This window comes from Schistocerca piceifrons, chromosome 3 (assembly GCF_021461385.2).
Source record: "Schistocerca piceifrons isolate TAMUIC-IGC-003096 chromosome 3, iqSchPice1.1, whole genome shotgun sequence".
NCBI classification, from domain to species: Eukaryota; Metazoa; Arthropoda; class Insecta; order Orthoptera; family Acrididae; genus Schistocerca; species Schistocerca piceifrons.
The window spans coordinates 501,594,299-501,618,406 of NC_060140.1; the positions used below are offsets into that span (position 1 = coordinate 501,594,299).

Consider the following 24,108-nt stretch of genomic DNA (forward strand, 5'->3'; position numbering starts at 1 on the left):
CTTCAAGAACTAATTAAAATCAATTATTGATAAAAAGAAGCACTGCATCATAAAATTTATCTCAACTTCCCAACCGTAACAAAAAACTACTTATCATCACAGTGCTTTTAACCAAGTACACAATCTGGGGAAGATATTGTTCCACATATCACTTTTCCATGCCAGGTTTTACATTTGTACACATCTCTCACTCTGAAGGAATAAGTCACTACATTCTCTCTCAGATGGAGGAAAAGGAGAACAACAACAAGAAGAACAAAAGAAAGTAAAGGAAAAAAGTGCTATGCTTACTAGACATAGTAGAAAAGTTTCCTCATTTTAATGTAGGTTTGTAGACCTTTGAGAATTATTTCTGAAGGCAGGCTGAAATGTCCATTATCACATTTCAAACGAAATTACAACACAAAAATATTTTGTGTTATTTGTTCAGCTGTGACATTACCTTCATCGCAACTATGGCTAAACTAACAACAGAAGTTTGTGCCCTTGGCTACTTCAATGTGACAGAGATAAATGACATCCTGAACACTAGAAAATCTCCCCCCCCTCCCCCCCCTTCCTACCCCCTATGTTCTTTGGCTTGCCAAAAACATGGAAATTGCAGTGTATGATGACTGTACGATGAGCAATTTCAAACCTCCCACTAAAATGTTGACGCAAAATTTGCGTTATGCATACAGTGGTGGGTGTTGCATTGTCACACAGAGAACAATCTGACAGCTTAATTTTACGCATTTCTCATTCTTTATTGCGTTGTAAAGTCATGCCAGTGTTGTACAGTATGAGTCAGCTTTAATGGTTATCCTCTTTGCCAGAAACTCTATTTACCCATCTATTTCACAGTTGGAGAAACCAATGGCTATGATCTTCCCTGCTGATGGTCCAACTTCGCATTTATTCCATGGAGGTGAGGACACTTGTCTGCATTCAATGTACATTCCCTCTGTTGCACTTGTGGAATGATGGACCTACATTCACCTACAATGATATGGCTTATGAAATCAGCCTTCCACAGAGTAACATTTAAGGAAGTCCAAAGACAATACCAACCTTATGCCTTTCTGTGCAGGGGGCAGTGATGACAACAGCACAATTTTTGACACTACTAATGATCTCAAACAAAGGAAGGAGCGCTGCCTATTGAGGTGCACATCAGCTGAGCAATGTTCACAATATTTACTTTGTGACTGCTGCAAATCAGTTCTTCGATTGCCTGGACAATGTCACCTGTGCTCAATGTTGATTGCCTTTCTTCCAGATGAACAAAACCCACATCTGTGCGGTCTTTGGCAAATTGTTGGCACCATTTCACTACGCCTGGACATGACATTGCATTTGATCCACAAATCTCCAAAATTTCATGGTGAATTCATGTTCAATTTAGACATTTTGTCCACATGAATCATACTGTCCTGCTTACTACTCCTTTGGAGTACGTTTCCAGTTGCTAGGCCATCTTACTCACACACTGTGATGCGTGTATTACCTATACCAGAGTAGAACTATGTCTGCATGAAATCCAGAACTTGTACTTTCTTCTGACAATGCACCGCTCTTGCTGTGCAGTGGTCTTAAGTTGGGACAACATTTGCAATTTGACTTTCTGAAGTCTCTGCATAAAAAACAAATGGACTTGGAAATCAGAACCACTCTCTATGTCAAATACAAGTATGTATGTTTACCAGAAGCAGAAGTTAGTTGAAAATAATAGCTGAATGGAGAGTTCACCAAATATATTACCAAAATGGCTCAAAAGTGACCTTCATGTATGGAACAAAATCACAGGAATCATTCATCTGTGTAGCTTTACTGGCTTATTCATTCCATGTAGTAAGAAGAGAGAACGGTGATACTGGACAGCCTCAATTAAACATGTTTAGTGAGAAATCTCACAATAATGCACAAAAGACATCATCTACTGTAGAATGCACTCACTGTACTTTAGCATTAAAAGGGACTCATCCAGCAGAAAAATTCTAATTTGAATTTTGTGTTACAATGCCTTAAACCTCGAGTGCAATTTGTAAAAAGAGTATATCAATGGTCTAACTTTGACACTACTAATATGGTAAGAAGATCCCAGCATGACAAGACCCCAACAAAAAGCAGTAAGAAAATAAACTTGCAAAACCACATAACAGAATGATTATCACTGATTCGTTCCACCAACTCGAAGGCACACTGATTGGTGAACGTTAATAAACTGTATTACTATTATTATTGTTTTAGTGTGTAAAAAGATGAGGTCTCATATATATATATATACATATATATATATATATATATACACTCCTGGAAATGGAAAAAAGAACACATTGACACCGGTGTGTCAGACCCACCATACTTGCTCCGGACACTGCGAGAGGGCTGTACAAGCAATGATCACACGCACGGCACAGCGGACACACCAGGAACCGCGGTGTTGGCCGTCGAATGGCGCTAGCTGCGCAGCATTTGTGCACCGCCGCCGTCAGTGTCAGCCAGTTTGCCGTGGCATACGGAGCTCCATCGCAGTCTTTAACACTGGTAGCATGCCGCGACAGCGTGGACGTGAACCGTATGTGCAGTTGACGGACTTTGAGCGAGGGCGTATAGTGGGCATGCGGGAGGCCGGGTGGACGTACCGCCGAATTGCTCAACACGTGGGGCGTGAGGTCTCCACAGTACATCGATGTTGTCGCCAGTGGTCGGCGGAAGGTGCACGTGCCCGTCGACCTGGGACCGGACCGCAGCGACGCACGGATGCACGCCAAGACCGTAGGATCCTACGCAGTGCCGTAGGGGACCGCACCGCCACTTCCCAGCAAATTAGGGACACTGTTGCTCCTGGGGTATCGGCGAGGACCATTCGCAACCGTCTCCATGAATCTGGGCTACGGTCCCGCACACCGTTAGGCCGTCTTCCGCTCACGCCCCAACATCGTGCAGCCCGCCTCCAGTGGTGTCGCGACAGGCGTGAATGGAGGGACGAATGGAGACGTGTCGTCTTCAGCGATGAGAGTCGCTTCTGCCTTGGTGCCAATGATGGTCGTATGCGTGTTTGGCGCCGTGCAGGTGAGCGCCACAATCAGGACTGCATACGACCGAGGCACACAGGGCCAACACCCGGCATCATGGTGTGGGGAGCGATCTCCTACACTGGCCGTACACCACTGGTGATCGTCGAGGGGACACTGAATAGTGCACGGTACATCCAAACCGTCATCGAACCCATCGTTCTACCATTCCTAGACCGGCAAGGGAACTTGCTGTTCCAACAGGACAATGCACGTCCGCATGTATCCCGTGCCACCCAACGTGCTCTAGAAGGTGTAAGTCAACTACCCTGGCCAGCAAGATCTCCGGATCTGTCCCCCATTGAGCATGTTTGGGACTGGATGAAGCGTCGTCTCACGCGGTCTGCACGTCCAGCACGAACGCTGGTCCAACTGAGGCGCCAGGTGGAAATGGCATGGCAAGCCGTTCCACAGGACTACATCCAGCATCTCTACGATCGTCTCCATGGGAGAATAGCAGCCTGCATTGCTGCGAAAGGTGGATATACACTGTACTAGTGCCGACATTGTGCATGCTCTGTTGCCTGTGTCTATGTGCCTGTGGTTCTGTCAGTGTGATCATGTGATGTATCTGACCCCAGGAATGTGTCAATAAAGTTTCCCCTTCCTGGGACAATGAATTCACGGTGTTCTTATTTCAATTTCCAGGAGTGTGTGTGTATATATATATATATATATATATATATATATATATATATATATATATATATATATATAAAAAAACAAAGATGAGGTGACTTACCGAACGAAAGCGCTGGAAGGTCGACAGACACACAAACAACCACAAACATACACACAAAATTCAAGCTTTCACAACAAACTGTTGCCTCATCAGGAAAGAGGGAAGGAGAGGGAAAGACGAAAGGAAGTGAGTTTTAAGGGAGAGGGTAAGGAGTCATTCCAATCCCGGGAGCGGAAAGACTTACCTTAGGGGGAAAAAAGGACAGGTATACACTCGCGCACACACACACATATCCATCCACACATACACAGACACAAGCAAACATTTGTAAAGGCAAAGAGTTTGGGCAGAGATATCAGTCAAGGCGGAAGTACAGAGGCAAAGATAATGTTTTAAGACAGGTGAGGTATGAGCGGCGGCAACTTGAAATTAGCGGAGGTTGAGGCCTGATGGATAACGAGTGAAAACAGCTTTCACATCCCGCAACTACCCTCCCGACCTGGTACAGAAGCAAATAACCAGAGCCACTTCCTCATCCCCTCAAACCCAGAACCTCCCACAGAAGAACCACATAAGTGCCCCACTTGTGACAGGATACTTTCCAGGACTGGATCAGACTCTGAATGTGGCTCTCCAGCAGGGATACGACTTCCTCAAATCCTGCCCTGAAATGAGATCCATCCTTCATGAAATCCTTCCCACTCCACCAAGAGTGTCTTTCCACCGTCCACCTAACCTTTGTAACCTCTTAGTTCATCCCTATGAAATCCCCAAACCACCTTCCCTACCCTCTGGCTCCTACCCCTGTAACCACCTCCGGTGTAAAACTTGTCCCATGCTTTACCAACTGACCTGCCTACACTGTGAAGCTTTCTATGTGGGAATGACCAGCAACAAACTGTCCATTCGCATGAATGGACACAGGCAGACAGTGTTTGTTGGTAATGAGGATCACCCTGTGGCTAAACATGCCTTGGTGCACGGCCAGCACATCTTGGCACAGTGTTACACTGTCCGGGTTATCTGGATACTTCTCACTAACACCAACCTGTCAGAACTCCGGAGATGGGAACTTGCCCTTCAGTACATCCTCTCTTCTCGTTATCCGCCAGGCCTCAACCTCCGCTAATTTCAAGTTGCTACCGCTCATACTTAAACCTGTCTTTCAACATCATCTTTGCCTCTGTACTTCTGCCTCGACTGATATCTCTGCCCAAACTCTTTGCCTTTACAAATGTCTGCTTGTGTCTCTGTGTGTGTGTGTGTGTGTGTGTGTGTGTGTGTGTGTGTGTGTGTGTGTGTGTGTGTGTGTGTGTGTGTGTGAGTGTGCGCGCGCGCGGGTGCGCGCGAGTGTATACCCGTCCTTTTTTCCCCCTAAGGTAAGTCTTTCCGCTCCCGGGATTGGAATGACTCCTTACCCTCTCCCTTAAAACCCACATCCTTTCGTCTTTCCCTCTCCTTCCCTGTTTCCTGACGAAGCAACCGTTGGTTGCGAAAGCTTGAATTTTGTGTGTATGTTTGTGTGTCTATCGACCTGCCAGCACTTTCTTTTGGTAAGTCAAATCATCTTTGTTTTTAGATATATTTTTCCCACGTGGAATGCTTCCCTCTAAAAAATATATATAAGATGCAATGAAGGATAAAATAATAGTACAGGCACAGTTAAAGAGGGGACAGATTACTGTGGCTAGTGACTACTTTGGAAAAATGGGTAGCCAAGCCACTCTATAACACATGAAAATCTCACAGCCAATATTTGAGGAAGGAGCCTTGACATCACACATAACTTTGAAACACAAACCAATCTCTCACCATTATCAGTTAAAATGGGGGGGGGGGGGGGGGGGCAGTAGACCAAGATCTGCCATTGTGTCATCATATAAAACACACTCAATTACATTATGTTGTATCAAAAGCTGTATTGTGCATCTGACACACACTGCTGGCGTCTCGAAACACAAGAGAAAGCCATGTGTCAATAAGAAATGTCCCACCCTAAGCTTTGTTAGGGCTACTTCTTCAGATTGTTGTGATCAGGAGGAGGTAACCGCTGCTTATTACTCCTTACTTTAGCCACAGAGCCTCCCACCAACACATGGTCACATATATGGTGTCCTTGGCAGCTGCATGAGCTAGTTGATTTCTCTGGATTCCTTTGTGCCCCAAAACCCAGTAGAAAAAATTTCTTTTTCCTGCATTTGCAAGAGGAGGAGAGCATTATGGACTTGCTCCATCCTGTTCGCTGGGTACATCTGAGAAGATGATGAATTTCATGCCATAATGCCATCTCTTCTGCCCCAGAGTCCTAATGTTAACAAAGAATCCTACATAGTAAAAGGAAAACAGCTATGGATGGCCTATCCTGAGGACAAATTTGTAGAACATGACAGAGCAACCAACAAAGTGCTTAGCTCCATTGTTGTAAACACTAATCCAGGTGGTGATGTAAAATCTCGTAAAATTTAGTTTTAAAAATGTAATCTGGCATAAAATTCTTCCTGTACCCATCCAATTCAAAAATTAAATTGGGTATCTTTAGTAGCCAGGGGAATCCCCTACTCAACACTACACTTTGGACCTTAATGCCCTCCACCTATAGTAACTCTCACGGATCTCCCTTTCATGGATCCCAAATTGTCTCAATACCTGTGGACAGTCATGCAACAGACACTGCAGTGGCACCTGAGGGACAGTGATGGATGCTGGTGGTTTTGGTACAGGCAGAGTCTTGTATGCTTGGCATACTACAAGGAGAAGATTCAAATGGAGAGTGGAGGTTCACCAGACACTGCACACAAGTTAGCACCTGGATTTGTGTTATAGGCTGTTGTTTACAGCCTAAGCCTTGTGGTGAACCGTCAGTGTCAGCCAGTTTGCCGTGGCATACGGAGCTCCATCGCAGTCTTTAACACTGGTAGCATGCCGCGACAGCGTGGACGTGAACCGTATGTGCAGTTGACGGACTTTGAGCGAGGGCGTATAGTGGGCACGCGGGAGGCCGGGTGGACATACCGCCGAATTGCTCAACACGTGGGGCGTGAGGTCTCCACAGTACATCGATGTTGTCGCCAGTGGTCGGCGGAAGGTGCACGTGCCCGTCGACCTGGGACCGGACCGCAGCGACGCACGGATGCACGCCAAGACCGTAGGATCCTACGCAGTGCCATAGGGGACCGCACCGCCACTTCCCAGCAAATTAGGGACACTGTTGCTCCTGGGGTATCGGCGAGGACCATTCGCAACCGTCTCCATGAAGCTGGGCTACGGTCCCGCACACCGTTAAGCCGTCTTCCGCTCACGCCCCAACATCGTGCAGCCCGCCTCCAATGGTGTCTCGACAGGTGTGAATGGAGGGACGAATGGAGACGTGTCGTCTTCAGCGATGAGAGTCGCTTCTGCCTTGGTGCCAATGATGGTCGTATGCGTGTTTGGTGCCGTGCAGGTGAGCGCCACAATCAGGACTGCATACGACTGAGGCACACAGGGCCAACACCCGGCATCATGGTGTGGGGAGCGATCTCCTACACTGGCCGTACACCACTGGTAATCGTCGAGGGGACACTGAATAGTGCACGGTACATCCAAACCGTCATCGAACCCATCGTTCTACCATTCCTATACCGGCAAGGGAACTTGCTGTTCCAACAGGACAATGCACGTCCGCATGTATCCCGTGCCACCCAACGTGCTCTAGAAGGTGTAAGTCAACTACCCTGGCCAGCAAGATCTCCGGATCTGTCCCCCATTGAGCATGTTTGGGACTGGATGAAGCGTCGTCTCACGCGGTCTGCACGTCCAGCACGAACGTTGGTCCAACTGAGGCGCCAGGTGGAAATGGCATGGCAAGCCGTTCCACAGGACTACATCCAGCATCTCTACGATCGTCTCCATGGGAGAATAGCAGCCTGCATTGCTGCGAAAGGTGGATATATACTGTACTAGTGCCGACATTGTGCATGCTCTGTTGCCTGTGTCTATGTGCCTGTGGTTCTGTCAGTGTGATCATGTGATGTATCTGACCCCAGGAATGTGTCAATAAAGTTTCCCCTTCCTGGGACAATGAATTCACGGTGTTCTTATTTCAATTTCCAGGAGTGTATAATCAATATTCGCTGTTAGTCCTATCTGGTATCAGTCCCACACACACATTAGCAATATTCTAGAAGTGGTCAAATAAGTCATTTGTAAGCGATCTCCTTTTGTCGACTGATCGCACTGTCCCAGTATTCTACCAATAAACAAATGTCTACCATCTGCTTTACCTGTGACTGTGCCTATATGGTTATTCCATTTCATATCCCTACAAAGTGTTACACCCAGGTACTTGTATGAGTTGGTCAATTCCAACAGTGACGCACTAATATTACAGTCATAGGATACTACATTTTTATGAGAAGTTGCTGAGCATCTTTGCTATATGGTCAGTAGCAACTTTCCTTCTCATAATATTATAACATTCCATCCTGGATTTTCCATTGTTTGACACTACATTTTTTTGTTTCGTGAAGTGCAAAATTTTACTTTTCTGAACATTTAGTACATGTTGCCCATCTGTGCATCGCTTTGGAATCTTATCAAGATCTGACAGAATTTTTGCACACTTTCTTTCAGGTTGTACTTCATTATAGATACTTGCATTGTCTGAAAAAAACCTGATATTACTATTAATACTGTCTGCAAGGTTATTGATATACATGAACAGCAATGGCTCCAACACACTTCTGTGGGGCACACCCAAAGTTATTTCTACATCTGATGATGACACCCTGTCCAAGATAACATGCTGCATCTTCCCTACCAGAAAGATCTAAATCCAGACACAAATTTCACTTGAAACCGCATGTGATCGAACTTTTGACAATAAGTGTAGGTGTGGCACCAAGTCAAATGCTTTTCGGAAATCGGGACATACAGTGTCTATCTGATTGTCTTGATCCAAAGCCTTCGGTATGTCATGTAACAAAAGTGCGTGTTGGGTTTCACATGATTGAGGTTTTCAAAATCCATGCTGGGTAGCACTGAGGAGGTCATTTTGTTCAAGATACCTCATAATGCTTGAGCTCAGAATATGTTCTAAGACACTACAACAACTCTATTGTTTTGTTTTGAAATGACTACACATTTAATACCAATCGATGGAAGAGAAGACAGCTAAAAACAGGGATGTGGAGAAATGTCTATAAAATACGCTATAGAGAAACAGAGGGCCTGAACTAAAAATTAAATGGCATTCGTCATATTGCTACAATGGGTAAAAAGTAACGGTCAACAGTGTGCGTGTCTTTTGCTAAAACAGCCAATAACTCAGATGGCAAACAGAAACAAGAACATAAGTGGTTAAAAAAAGGGCATTCCATCAGCAAATGGATGACTGTCAAAGGTTAAGTACAATGAGCACAAAATGGTGGGGGAGCACCATTTAACAAATGGCAACGGCTAAAAAGACATTGCCCAATACACAACCTAGCTAAAATGACCTCCTCACGGCGGGAGGTCATCTAAGCTGGTCAGAGAGACTTAACAACCCGGAGCATGTCCCCATGAAGGGAGGACCAGTGGTGATGCCAAAGTCACACCACCTGCTGACAGATGGAAACACAGATCATCACAGGGAATGTAAGAACTAGTGGGCTGAGGTACGAGGACTGCAGCCTCGGCACAGCTTCAGTGGCCTCGTTTCCTGTCAGACCGATGTGAACAGGAACCCACATAAACATCACAGTGGCTCCATCAAGAGTGAGCAAGTGACAGCTTCTGTGGACACGTTGCACTAAGGGATGGAAGGTGTACAGCACACAGAGGCTTTGAAGGGCACTAAGGGAGTCAGAGCAGATGATGCGATTGAAAAAACTGTGTCGACAGATGTACTGTGCGGCCTGATACAGGGCGAAGAGCTCCACTGTAAATACTGAGCAGTGTTCCAGAAGCTGACACTGAAAAAGGCGGTGCCAATGATGAAGACATACCCAACACCACAGTCAGTCCGAGAGACATCAGTGTACACAAAGGTACTATTGCAAAGTTCCTTGTGAAAATCGTGAAACAGAAGATGGTAGAGTGAGGTTGGAGTAGTGTCCTTAGGAAGTCAATGAAGGCCAAGGTGAACACAGACCACTACATGAAGCCAAAGTGGTGAAGGGTTCAACCCCATTGGGAAAGTAGCAGATAGCGTGAAGTTAAGCTGCTGGAGCAATAGCCGAAAGCAAACTCCAGGAGGTAACAGAGAAGAAGGACATGTCCCATACTGGTAATCAAAGTAGTCATCGAAGAAGGAGGCATAAGATGGGTGTCCTGGCATGGCAGACAAATGGCATGTACGTCTGCTTAGGAAAAAAAATTACGGCACTATGACAGTGATTGTTCGGCAGCTTCTCTCAACCGGGCTAGTGTAAAAGGTGCCACTAGCTGAACAGATGCCACGATGGTGGATAGTACTGAGACACCTAAGAGGGACCAATGTGTAGATGCATAAACAAAACACCCATCGTCTCGTTCCGAATGGCTGAGGGATTGGTACAAATGGAGGAGGGTGGTGCAATCTGCTGTCCCGGAAGTACCACTGAGGACACATAGGACACTAAGAAACCACATACAGTGGGCTGCCAGGTAAGACATGTGGGAGGATCAAGAAAGTTTCCCATTGAGAATGAGCCCTAGGAATTTTGTAGTTTCAATGAACAGAATTCCAAAAGGCTCAAGATGTAAAGATGTTGGAAGAATCCAATTGCACCGCTAGAAATTCATAAAATGGCTTGTCAGTGGCAAAACGAAAGCCATTGTCGATGCTCCATGAGTGAAGACTATCGAGACATCGCTGAAGATGCTGCTCAATGAGACAAGTCCTTGGAGAACTGCAATAGATGGCAAAATTGTCAATGAAACGGGAGCTGGAGGTTCCCGGTGGGAGAAAGGCTACAATAGGGTCAATGGCGATAACAAAGAGGAAGACGCTCAGGACGGAACACTAAGACAAACCGTTTTCCTAGATAAAGGTGTCCAACAAGGCAGAACCCACATGTACCTTGAAAAATCTGTCTTTTAAAAATAAAATTCCTGAAGGAAATGGGACACGTGGCTACAGAAGCCCCACATGTAGAGAGTAAGGAGGATACCAGTCCTCTAGCAGGTGTTTTAGGCTTTCTCCAAGTTTTGGATATCCACAGAAAACCATTCATGACATGAGTGGACAAAGTGATGTGATGGTCAACTGCAGAATGGCATGCTCGAAATACACATTTTGCAGTGATTAGTAAATTGCGAGACGTGAGCCACCATACTAGCCGGGCATGAATCGTATGGTCCATCACCTTGCAAACACAGCTGAAGAGAGAAATGGTGCAGTAGCTAGAAGGAAGATGTTTGTCCTTATCGAGCTTAGGCATTGGTATGAAAGTGACCTCATGCTAGCATCTGGGAAACCTACTCTCTGCCCAGATCCAGTTGTATGTATGAAGGAGAAACTGCTTGCCCACAAGAGAAAGTTGCTGCAAAATCTGAATGTGATCATCATCTGGACCTTGAGTGGAGGATCAGGATGAAGTGAGAGCATGGTCTAGCTGCCTCATAGAAAGGCAGCATTGTAGCACTCCCGATTCTGAGAAGAGAGGGGTGTTGCTCGAGCCTCCTCACTTCGTTTCCAATGGAGCAGGGAGGGTGATAGTGGGAGGAGTTCCAAACCTTCGCAAAATGGTGGCCCAAGATGTTGGGGATAGTTATAGAGCCCACTATGATGTCGTCTGCTACTGTCAGGCTGGAAATTGGAGAATGGATCTTGGTCCCAGAGAGCTGTTGGAGGGTGGCCCACGTGACGGAAGAGGGAGTGGAACTGTTAAACAAACTAGCAAATGAAATCCAACTAACTTTTTTGCTATCCTGAAGAATGCAACTACACTGTGCATGCATCTGTTTATAATGAATACAGTTTGCCATTTTAGGATGACTGTTAAAAATGAGGACAGCTCATCTCTGTGCGCGACTTGTTTCACACCATGCCTCAGTCCATCGAGGGACCAGAACACTGAGCAGTACAGAGGAAGTCCCAGGAATGAAATGTTCTGCATCGGTAAGGATAAAATGTTTCTAAGATATTTTACCTCGTCATCACAACTGGGGAAATGTTGTTCACTGAAGGTCGTCAGGGAAGAGTAAAGCCTCCAGTCAGCCTTAGTAAGCTGCCATTTAGGGGTGCACATTGGTGGGGTAGGAGTCAGAAAATGGATAGCTCAAGGAAAATGGTACTCTAGTATGTGTTAGAGAGAACTGACCACTTGAGATGATGGGCAAGATGGGCATGCAGAAGGATAGGTCAAAATGGGAATAGGTGAGGTGTGCATGGAGTCTGAAAGGAATGTGGATGCTCCTGTGCTTAAGGCAGAGATTGTTAAGTTGATTGAGAAGGTCAGCCAAGAGGACACCTCTTTGGCATGTTCTGCGAGAACCCCAAAAGGGATAGTGCACATTAAAGTCACCGAGCAGCAGAAAAGGGTGAGGTAGCTGTCCAATAAGTCTACCCTGGTGACATTGAATGAGAGAGGGATGTGTACATTACAAAGGAAAAGGTTAAGTGAGGAAGGAAAAGGCAAACTGCAACACGTTGAAGATGGGTAGACAGGGAGATGGGTTGACTATGAACTTCATCCCATATGAGCAGCACGACTTCCCCACGAGATGGAATGCCGTCCTCAGGGGGATGGTCAAAATGGACCAGCAAGAAATGCAAGAGCTCAAACAGTAGTGAGGATGCAATTTTGTTTCCTGGAGGCAGAGAACACGCGGACACTGCCATTCTAAGAGCAGTTGTAAACCTTCTTTGTTTGACTGAAGGCCATGAACGTTCCATTGAAGGAGATTGATAATGAGGAAAGAGGAGGAGGGAAAAAATGAAGGGGTGTCACCTCGATGCCTGCCGAGTGCCAGCCTTCAAAGACTCATGGCTACAGGGCGCAGAGGCTGGAGGATCCTGCTCCGTGAGATCTACAGAGGAGTCGGCATTCTCTCTCTGTCAATCTGAGTCCAGGGCAGAAAAACAGTTTGTGGTGTGCACTGGCGATACACAGTTTAGCTAAGAGAGGGTATTGAGTAACGGCACCATCAGAGGCGCTTTCCAAGTTGGCGATGAAGACTGTTTGACTTTGACTTCTTGAAGCCTTTCCGGTTGGCAGAGGAAGACTCATATGTTTGTTGGCTGGAGGGATGTAGGAAGACGTTACAGGAGTTTTCTTTCTGTCCTTTTTGGCCTGCTGGTTGTGCAGCAGGTAACTTTGCCCCAGGTGTTTGTTTGGTGGCTAGTTGCACAGCTGGACAAGGAAAAGGCGATGCTACCATGACACTGAGCGATTTCACAACCACAGCGCTGAATATGAGGTCGCATGTCTGCATGGCCATGTCCTTCATGGAGCGAGATGTAGCAAGAACAGTACTGTAAGTGCCAGATGGTAGAACGCAGGGTTTGGTACTAGCCAATAACTTGCCAAGTGACTGGGTATCACACACTTTCCTTAACCCATTTCTCCTGGACAGCCCTTTCATAGAGATACACGAGACAATCTTAAAGGAAGTGACATGATCACCGTTGCAGTTGATAAAGTGGGGAGAAGGAGGCAGCCAACTGCCCTTGGGCACTTCCCTACCATACGTAGCACATTTGTCCGAGTTTCAACAGGACATTCGAGTGTGGTTGAAACGATGACATCTGGTTCAGAACGTATGTTCAGACCATGATAACTTCACAGCCAGCTTTGATCTTTGATGGAAGCACTACTCTATCAAATGTGAGAAATATTGTGTGTGGGAACTAAGGATTCATCCACCTTTTTCATCACTCAGTGGATTACAACGATGCCCTGATCAAAGAGATACGTTTGGATTTCTGCTTCGGTCAGACCATCGAGGAACCTGGTGTAAATAATGCCATGGGAAAAATTCAGATTTCTATGGGCTCGACATGAAAAGGATAGCCATAGAGAAGCAAAGTGGCAAACAATTGTTGTGCTTGAGAATCAGAAGTAGTCTCCAAAAGCAAAGTCAAAGTACCATTGTGTAAACGAGAGCCCGATTTAACAGGGCTGGCAACTGCATCAACATCTTTCTGAATAGGAAACTGATGTATGTTTCCTAAGAACTGATCATCTTCAGTATGTGAAACCACAAGGACCCATGGTGCACCTGGAAGGGTCTTTTAATCGGGAGCTTCCTTCCATTTATGTTTGGTAGTTGGTAGGTGTGGACTGCGAAGATGATGAATGGCTCCTTGCGAGAAAATCCCCCATGGCTGCCAGCATCTCTGGTGGCACGCTCCTTCGAATTGGGGACCCCCCCTCAGAGGGGGGGCTCACCCGCCTTAGGTTATTGTTCACATCTCTGGTCACAACCCCCAAACATCTGACAGAGGGGCCAATCGGCAATTTGGGAAGATAATAGCTCAGGCAGTCACCCCTCCCTCGGCCTGGCCCGTACTAGAGGTATGTGCGAACCCTCCCTGTTGACCGGGGGCTGGGAATTATGCATCACCCAGTCATCTATTATGTGTCAGACACGTGGGCCACACTTCAAGAGTGCACAGAGAGGAAGAAGAAAAAGAAGAGCCTCTCAAACACTGAAGCAGAGGAAGGAGAGGAGAAGGTAAATTAATAAAGGAAAAAAGAAATGAAAAACAGTGGTGAGACTGTTCTTATGTCAGCTATTGAAAATGCAGAACACAGTCCCAAAAACACCCCAGAATGTTCCCAAGGGCGGGGAAAAGGATAGCAGGAGGATAGACATGCAATACAGAAATGGAAAAGGTGCTGCAAAGGTTGGGGCCCCGTGGTAGCCAAGCACGAACTCATGAAAGAGAGGTGAGCCCCCTGGGGAGTACAACAAATGTGTTAAGGATACTGGACCATAGTTTTGTGGATCACTTCTACTTTTCTGTCTACTTATTGCAACTGCTCATTACAACAATAAAAAATATAATAATAATAATAATAATAATAATAATAATAATAAGAGAGATGTCTTTGAGCACATCGGGGTTAAAATGTTTTCACAAATCTGTCATACATTTGTGTTATTCAAAGGTAGTGAAAGTTAACAATGAACCATGCAGTTAGAGGCTGAGAACATTTTATTAATTCATTTCACCATGAGAACTTGCAATCATGTATTACAACTACTTTATATATAATCACAGCTGAGAAAATATTTGTATTTCAATACCCATTTTCTTATTAAATTAGCTCACAAATCAGTTAGTTAAGGCTTAACTGTTTCCATCTATATTGCTTTCAACTCACTTAGAGTGTTTTAATAGAAAAATTACAATGTACAAATGCTAATACAATTGTCAATATTTAAATTCCCATACTTCAACTGATAATCCAAAAGGGAAATACCGGTAAGCAAATGTAATACTGTACCCGGTTCAAAATCTGGAAATTTTTCTGACATTTGCACATTTAGTGTGACATGTATGCTTAAATTTATGAAGAAAGTACATAAATTATTGGTTGGCTCTTTGGAAAACCAATTATCAGATTCCCTTCCAGCTACAGTCAAGACCAATGTTTCATCCTGGTTATTGCCAGTGTGGAAAATGTTGATTCACAGATGTAAGTTGAAGTGAAGGGTAATAATGCATCCACTGCCCTTCTTGATATACTATACTGGGAAATTCATTTAGAGTCTACACCCAAAAATTTTCAGGAGACTTCGATTTATATTCATTTCAGTGTTCCATCACTTGAGAGTTCTGTTAGTTCCTCCTCCTCTTCTGTTGACTCATGGTCTGTTATGATTCTATCAAACGGATTTTGGATCCAGGCATACTAAGAGGAAGGTTCTGGAAATTTACCCTCAAATTGATGATTAAAGTTTTAGATACGTACTATGCCGAATCTACTAATTTTACCAACATCCAACTCATTTTTCTGCACGAAATCATTCAGACAAAAAAACACCTCACTGTTACCCTTCTTCATCTGGGTTTTCCAAAGTCCAAGTTCTCTCTTAAATGCAAGCACTTTCTCACTTAGAAAGACGGTATCATTGCTTAACCCTTCAAGGGATCATTAAGATTTTCCATCTAGCTCCACAATGTGTTGATGAATGTTACAATGAGACAACCAATGTACTCTCATGTCCAATGGAAGTGAATCATGAATAGCCATCTACCCATAAAGAATGGAAAATGGCATACTGTTTAAGCTCCTGCTTTCATCAAAGTTATGACACTGACTGCAGCTTTCAGCACTTTTCTGGCTTCTGAGTGTACTACTTTAGAAGCAAGTGCCTCCCAGTGTATAACACAATGTGTGACTTGTACAGGAGGATGAACAGCACACACTTGTCATGAAAGCCTTTTTAGTTTGAGTAAATGCTACCAGCCCATCGGTACATACACCACCACAACTCGCTCATGACAGACTGTAGTCAACAAAAGAGCAATTCACAGAAAAGAAAATACCTCTGTATATAGTCTTCCCTTTCAGAGCTTTACAAAATGGGAAGTCCTTATGCATTTCCATTTTCATGACAGTAGTGCACAAAAAGAAGAAAACAGAAAGATTTCCAATAACAGTACTGTCATCAAGTTGCAGGGCGAACTTTGGGCTCATGAAGATGTGGTAACAACTGATTTTTCATTTCAGCAGCTACTCCAACAATGGGATGAGCCACAGGATCTTATGAGAGTGGTATCAATGATTTCACACATTTTGATGGGAAGAACTAATTTCGCAGCAGTAATGATGGTGATTTGGATTTTGTGATATAAATAAAATACCTCTAGGGACGTTCTTAGTGCTTTAGCGGCAATGTGATGAAATATCACTCATGAATTTTCTCAGAATTCCTCCGATAGGATTTAATGGTAAATTCTTGTGAAATAAGACAGCAAACTGACAATGGATTCATGGAAATGAGTATCTGACACTAGCAATATTTGTTCATGAGAAATTTTTTTCTTACATAATAGAAAATATTTATATTTCAATTAAAGTCAGCATCCTCTTCTATTACACTCCACTCACTCTCATTCTACCAGTGCTTCACCGTACCAGCACAAAGACAGATGGGAAAATTAAAACGTTGGCACTAAAATGGCTTCCATAGTTCAATGGAATATGAAAAGATATAGAACCCATTTTGAGGAATTCAGACTCCTCATACAGAACTGATCTCCATGCCTGAACAAAAGATGACCTTACTGGTGATGGCATGAAAGTTTACAGAGGACTGGTGAGCAAACCTCAGCTTGGAAAACCAGGGTTCCCCAAGTCCATACCCAGCTAGCTAAATCTGAGCTCCATGACATGCTTGCCACTTAGCATGACCCAGGGGACACGTGGTTTATCCAAAGTCGCAATGTGGTGAACATTATCCCCTAATCAATATGAGTTTACTTGTAATACAAAATAATACTTATCATATATCAAATGTAAATTTAATGATTTCTCAATTTGTATTCTCATTCCTTTGAAAAATTCAGTTCTTCAGCTTTGAAACATACATCAAACTGTGTTTCTTACAACAAGATTTCAACAGTGTCATTTTTTTCTAGTTTTAATAAGCCTATTTGTTACACAATTCATTATACCTTCTATTCACTTTTAAATAAACATGCCTACGAAATAAAATCCTGCCAAAATTAGGGATTTTAGAACAACTCAATCATGGATTTATACAGAGTGTCCTAGGTCAATTTTCAGGAATATGATGGAACTATAATACGAAGTAATAAAAGTCAAGTAAACATGGGCTCTAAAATGCATAACTTAAAAGCTATGACCACTTATTCATCTTTGCTATTGTGAAACACATTTCTTATACTGAGCAAGTACCCACAGCACTTAAGGTATGCATTTTAGTGCCCATGTTTACTTGACTCTTCTTGCTTCGAATGATTCGTTCCTACCATATCCCTGAATACTAACCATTCTTCCTCAGACATTCTGTATAAGGATTTTTTATTTTCAAGAGCTGCATTCTTACAATAACAAGCAATCAACTACCTCAAAAAATATTTTAAGAACTACTTTTACAAAGAAATAATTTTCTTTATACCAAGAAATTTGTCTCCCATTATTTCTCTGACAGACGTGAGTGTTAAAAGAAGAAATCTCACACAAACGAGTACTAATAATAACGCTATAACCTGATTGTATTAAGTTATTTCATCATTTTTATCCATTGTGTATTGTACAAAAACAGATGGATGGGGTGCATCGGCCCATTAAATTGGATCCAATTCTACCTGAATCAGATCAGCAGCTGCAATTCAACCACAACTAATAACTTTTTTTATTGCAAATACACACTTCCAAATTTTTTGACCATGAAAATTTCCTGAGTTGATATTATCATCTCTCTCCTCTTAGCACAGTATTTATGCAATTATAGAAATTGTATTTACAAAATCAATGTTTTATTCCGTTGTTGTGTTTGAAACTTGTTCTAATTGTTCTATTCATCCTATCAGACAAGTTTTGTAACTGATGAAGTTGTTTCTTATTTTTCTCCAATCCTTTCAGTGTGGAGTTACACTCCAAGCACACTGAAAAACAGTTTATGCTGTAGAGAGGTAGGCAATTGCTCCTAAAAAAAAAGTCATTATCAAAGAGGACTCTTCGAGTGAGGCTTTAGTTCTGTTTAAAATCATTTAGCTAAGTACTGAAAAGTATGAGCAGGTAAAACATGTAGTTGTGAGACTGACCTAATCATGAAGAATGGATTTAATTTCAAAATTAAACCATAGTCTACACTATGGTGGTAAATGTCTTGAGAAAGTAATTTCTACTAAATTATATGAAACATCACATATTGGGACTGTAGTACAGACCCCAACGCATAACAAAATATTGGCTCTCCAGGCACTGTCAATTACAACAATAAAATGTTAAAGAAACATTGGATTTTAAACAAGTATCATTTGATATTCTTAATAGAGAAAAAGAAGATGACAACAACAATGTTGTAGTAATAATAGCAACAACAATAATACCTTTCCATTCATCTGTCTGATCCCGATGAAGAACTTTAGTATATTGGCTGTCTTCTGTGAAAAACAAACCCAGTGTAAACACATAACCAAATGGGAGCCAAAAGCTTAGCTGTGAGAAATATTTGTTTTCCTTCATAAAAAAATTTGTCCTGCAAAGAAAAAAAACTTATTCACTGTTATATCAACAAGAAAAAGTCATTTTATAAGCAGCTGCACTGGTATTGAACAGCACATAAAATCTAAAAGAAGAGAGCACTACATTTATTAACACATGAACTGTGGAAAAACTACTTTCAAGTTCCTTTCCTTTTCTTTTCTTTTGATATATTTCATACTTCATTAATTATCAGTACATGCAGAGCAATGTTAATTTGAATCAGACATATAAACTCATTAAATAATCTAAGCATGTTAAATTACTCTGAAGATGCTTCGTAAAATAACAAATCTTTTGAACCTTCATCATCATTTTGTGAGAACAGTTCTGACTAACTTGACAGTTTAGTGATCAGTCACAACATAAAATAATTGATATCTATAGTCTCTTGATAAAGTGATCTCACTCAGTGACAAATAGTGACAACTTTAACTGTCAGTCCAGCATTACAAATGTGACTGCTACAGAAAATGAAAATAATAAATAACACTTCTCTGCTTGTATGAACCTCCTCTCCTTTCTGTCTACATACCAAATAAGATTGTGCTGACCTTGCATTTGAGAGGAGTCAGGTTCAAATTCCAACCTCGTCATTCAGGTTCGGTTTTTTTTAAGATTTTCATAAATCACTTAAAGTGAATTACCAATTTGTTCCACTGGGGAGAGTGTGGTGAATTTACGTCCCCACCAGAGCTCAACCCCCCCCCCCCCCACTCTCTCTCTCTCTCTCTCTCTCTCTCTCTCTCTCTCTCTCTCTCTCTCTCTCTCTCTCTCTCTCTCTCTCTCTCTCCCCCCCCCCCCTCTCTCTCTCTCTCAATCTTTCCTTCATCTAGCTTCTACAGCATAAAAATTCCAGATCTGCTGTTTTGTACCAATTATTGGAAAAAAAATCTTTCCTGTTTACTGAAACAGGTCACAATTTTCTTCTTTACTTTAGCATACTAAAAGTCAGAAACCTATCACTCATCTGTTTATGTGTAAATATGTATTTTATTTACTTTTATCCACTGAGAGAAAAATACTTTTTAATCATCTGAACAATGATTCAATAAATTGAGGCTTTGAACCGTGATATTTAACTATTACAAATGGGTAAACATCAATATTTGAGAATAAAAACTGGTTCCTGAACTGGATAAAGAAAGGATAACTAGTCTGTTGATATTATTACCTCCTGTGGACATTTACATTGTGCAACTGTCTTCATGCACACACACACACACACACACACACACACACACACACACACACACACTACAATTACTTCTTGTTATTACTGTTACTGCTATTGTTGTTGTTGTTGCTGTTGCTGTTGAATGCCAGTTGATTGCGTTAGCTATTACATCTTTCAAGCAAACTGCCAATAATCAGTAGAATAGAGCCCGAAAACATAGTCCTGTAGAAACCCAGTAAACAATCAGGTCATGAAAGTATGGTGTAAGTGGGATAGGGACTTTAGCACAGCATAATTCAAAGTGTCTTGCATCAACCAGGCAGCCAGGTTCCTCCTGCTGCCTGCCAGAGGAGACATTTATAGTACACATCACAGAGTACCAACATTGCTATTGAATGACAGGTATCGAATTCCCTCCCTCTTTAATTGGCATGTAAGGCTGGAAGTTTCCACATTGGTATCGTGATCACCATACCAGTAAGGGAGAGGCATGGGCTGGCAAAACAGCAAAAGGTTAACTGTCGGTCTCAATGTCTAGTGTTGCTGTGTCCTCCACTTGCAATGGGGACATAGTGCTGATGGTAGAGTTGGCTGCATCTGGTGTTCCAATCTCTGCATCCATGCTGAAGGTCAATGGTGTTGCAGGTGGAAAACTGTTTCTTTCCTTGGGAAAAAAGCTCCATGGCACTGAACCTGGTAATGGGACTGCCAGGTGTTGGAAGTTGTATCACTCCGACTTCAGGAGCGCAGGTGATAGTCTGGAGGTGGAAGCATGGGTGCAGCTGGTTGGCATGTCATACCAACATGGCGCCAATGGATTATTACTGGGGGCCCTTCAATGGCTTTCCTCAAAATAGGGCTATGCAGTATTGACATTTAAAAACTTTTTGCTATTGTTAATATTTCTTCAAAAGTAGGATTTGTTAATTTCAGTGCCTGTGCACAAACTTCTTTATCAGGTGCACACATATTTATTATATGATTCAGTACACGACTGTTTACAATTTTGCTTTTTACACAATAATCAACACTTCTAGATCTACACATATAGATAACTACATACTCCAAATGCAACCATGTGGTGTATGGTGAAGATACCTGGTACTACTATTAGTCATTCCCTTTCCTATTCCGCTTGTAAATGGAGTGAAAGGAAAATGACTGTCCATATGCCTCCACTGTCCATATGAGCCCTAATTTCTCTCATCTCATCTTTGTTGCCCTTGCACAAAATGTACATTGGCGGTTGTATAATCGCTCTGCACTTGGCTGCAAATGACGGTTCTATGAATTTTTTCAATAGTGTTTCATGAGAACATCATCTTCCCCCCAGAGATTCCCATTTGAGTTCACAAAGCATATCCATAATAACTGCGTTTTGATCAAACCTACCAGTAACAAATCTGACAGCATATCTCTGAATTGCTTCAATCTCTTTCTTCAACCAACTTCGCGGGGATGCCAAACACTTGAGCAGTACCCAAGAATGGGTCACTACTGATCTTTATATGGTCTCCCTCATAGAAAAGCTACATCTTCCTAAAATTCTGCCACTAAAACCAAGCTAATCATTCACTCTTCCTCCTACCAACATTATACGCTCATTCCATTTCATATCACTTTGCAACATTACATATAGATATTTAGTCGATACATTTTAACATTTAATGATTGCTTTTTCTTCTCATCTTCATTGACTTGTGTTTTCTACATTTAGAGCAAGCTGCCATTCATCACACCGAACTGAAATTCTAAGTCATCCTATATCCTCTAACAATCACTCAATCAAAACATTTACCCATATACTACAGCAGTTCGCAGATTGTGCAGTGCGATCAAACTCTCTTTCGGGCGCTCCTGACAATAACTTTATCTCTGAAGGATACTCGCAGTCAAGGACAACATGTCGAGTTCTATAACTTAAGGGGACATTGTACGTGAAATTTGTTGAAATTAGAAATTTTCTGTTTTCTACTCCATAATGTATTTTGCACTTTCCTGAACATTTTGGTATATAATACATTAAAACCAGACAATCGTGAGACTTTCAAATAATATTTTGAATGTTGTTGTGAGACTGTCAAATTTCGTGGCTACACATATACTGCCACAGTTGAGCAGTCATACCTTGGAAACTACACAGTCTAGAAGGCTGTGAATTGCTTTGTTTTGTGCCTATTGCTACGTCTCAGAAGTTGGCATTACAAATAAACAAATCAGTGCTTTGTTTCTGATACTAATTTTCATTGAAAGTAATGTGATTATTGGCTATTTTTGTAGTAAGCTAACTTCTATTGCTTTTTATACATAAATAAAATAACTACCCATAAAAGTAACTTCAAGAAATGCAAATTTGCAGGTAACAGATATGTGAGACCTACATTTTCTTCTGAAGTACTTGAAAACACGTGTGCTAGCAGTGAAGGAAACCACAATAATGTTTATGAAGTGAGCACGCCCCCTAGTGCATCGAAAAGGGAAGTAACCTTAGAAACATGTGACAGTGGTAAAAGTAATGATATTATGGACAACATCATTATTGATCTGCAAATCCTTGCACAAGTTCTTTCTGAAACTGTCTCTTGCTGTCTCTGTGGCGGTGAAGTTAAACTTTATGAGGATATTGGAATTAGAAAACATGATGTGTCTAAATTAATTATTAAATGTCAGAAGTGCAAAAACGAAAAAGCATTTCATACTTCATCAAAGTGTTCATATAGTGAATTGGATGAAACTAATGTGGGACTGTTCTATGGCCTTAGATGCATTGGTAAACGTGCAACAGCTGGTAATGTTCTGCGCACCGAGTTGAATTTGCCAAAACCACCTTCTAGGTATATGAAATATCTAACAGCAATTGGAGAATCTATAAATGCTGTGGCTCAAGATTCAATGGTTGCTGCTACATCAGAAGCTGTTGAACAAAATGAGGGTGACACAGATATTAGCAATGCTGTGGATGGATCCCTGACAAAAGTATGGGTTTAGTTCCAAAAATGGTTTTACATCTGCAATAAGTATTGACATTGGAGAAGTTTTGGATTTTGAAGTTCTCAGTAAGTACTGCCAAGGTTGTACAGTGAACCAGAACACCAGATTACTTCATAAGCAGCAATGTATACAAAATTATGATGGGAGGAATGGAGGTAAAAGGAGCAGTTAACATTTTCCTGTGTTCACAGGAGAGCAGTGTCAGATATGTGAATTACTTAGGTGACGGAGCAGCAAGGCTTTCATTGCAGTACAAACCAGCAAGCCATATGATGTTCCTACACAAAAACTTTAATATGTAGGACACATCAAGAAAAGGATAGGAACACGTCTGCGTAACCTAAAAACCAAGCTGGGTAACAAAAAGCTCTCTGATGGCAAGACAATAAAATGTGCTGGAAGACTAATGGACAAAATAATTGATGAATTACAGGAATATTATGGGAAGGCCATTAGAGATAACTGTGACAATTTAGAGACTAAGAAAATAGCTGTGTTGAGCACTTTCTTTCATTGAATATCAACCGATGAAAAGCCATGTCATGCTTTGTGTCCACCTCCACCAAACACTTGGTGGCAACCTGAATTTTCTGACACCCTGCATGAATTTACTCACAAGTGGCAACCTGAATTTTCTGACACCCTGCATGAATTTACTCACAAACTTTCTCTTCCTTTGGCAGTAATGGAGGCAATCAAACATGTTTACAGAGATATGGCAAATTCTGAGCTACTAAAGATGTGTTTACATGGGAAGATCCAGAATGTGAATGAGTACATGAATAATGTTTTGTGGTGCCATGTGCCTAAAAATGTATTTGTTGCCCTTATGACTCTAAAGTTAGCAGTGTCTGATGCTGTAATAACTTTTAATGGTGGGAACTATGAAAGACCTAAGGTTCTGGAAAAGTTAGGGGTAAGATTTGGACAGAACACAGCAAAAGGACTGCAGGAGCTAGATGATCTTTGTGTACATGAAACAGAGTTAGCTGCTCAGAAAATGACAAAAGAAGCAAGAAAGAAAAGGAGGAGGCAAGCACTGGGCTGTTGTGACACTGAAGAAGAGACAGA

At 42.3% G+C, this 24,108-nt stretch overlaps 1 protein-coding gene across 3 annotated transcripts in view; it reads right to left on the bottom strand.

Moving 5' to 3' along the window:
- Window positions 1-24,108, bottom strand: part of LOC124787742 (N-acetylneuraminate 9-O-acetyltransferase) — a 254,809-nt gene that overhangs the window by 65,380 nt on the left and 165,321 nt on the right. For all 3 annotated transcript variants that reach the window (XR_007015998.1, XM_047254605.1, XM_047254606.1), the window contains one exon: window positions 18,716-18,864. Coding sequence is in view for 2 of the 3 variants with exons in the window: in XM_047254605.1 (XP_047110561.1) it covers window positions 18,716-18,864 (149 nt within the window). In the remaining variant the exon portion in view is untranslated. The remainder of the gene's footprint in view (window positions 1-18,715; window positions 18,865-24,108) is intronic.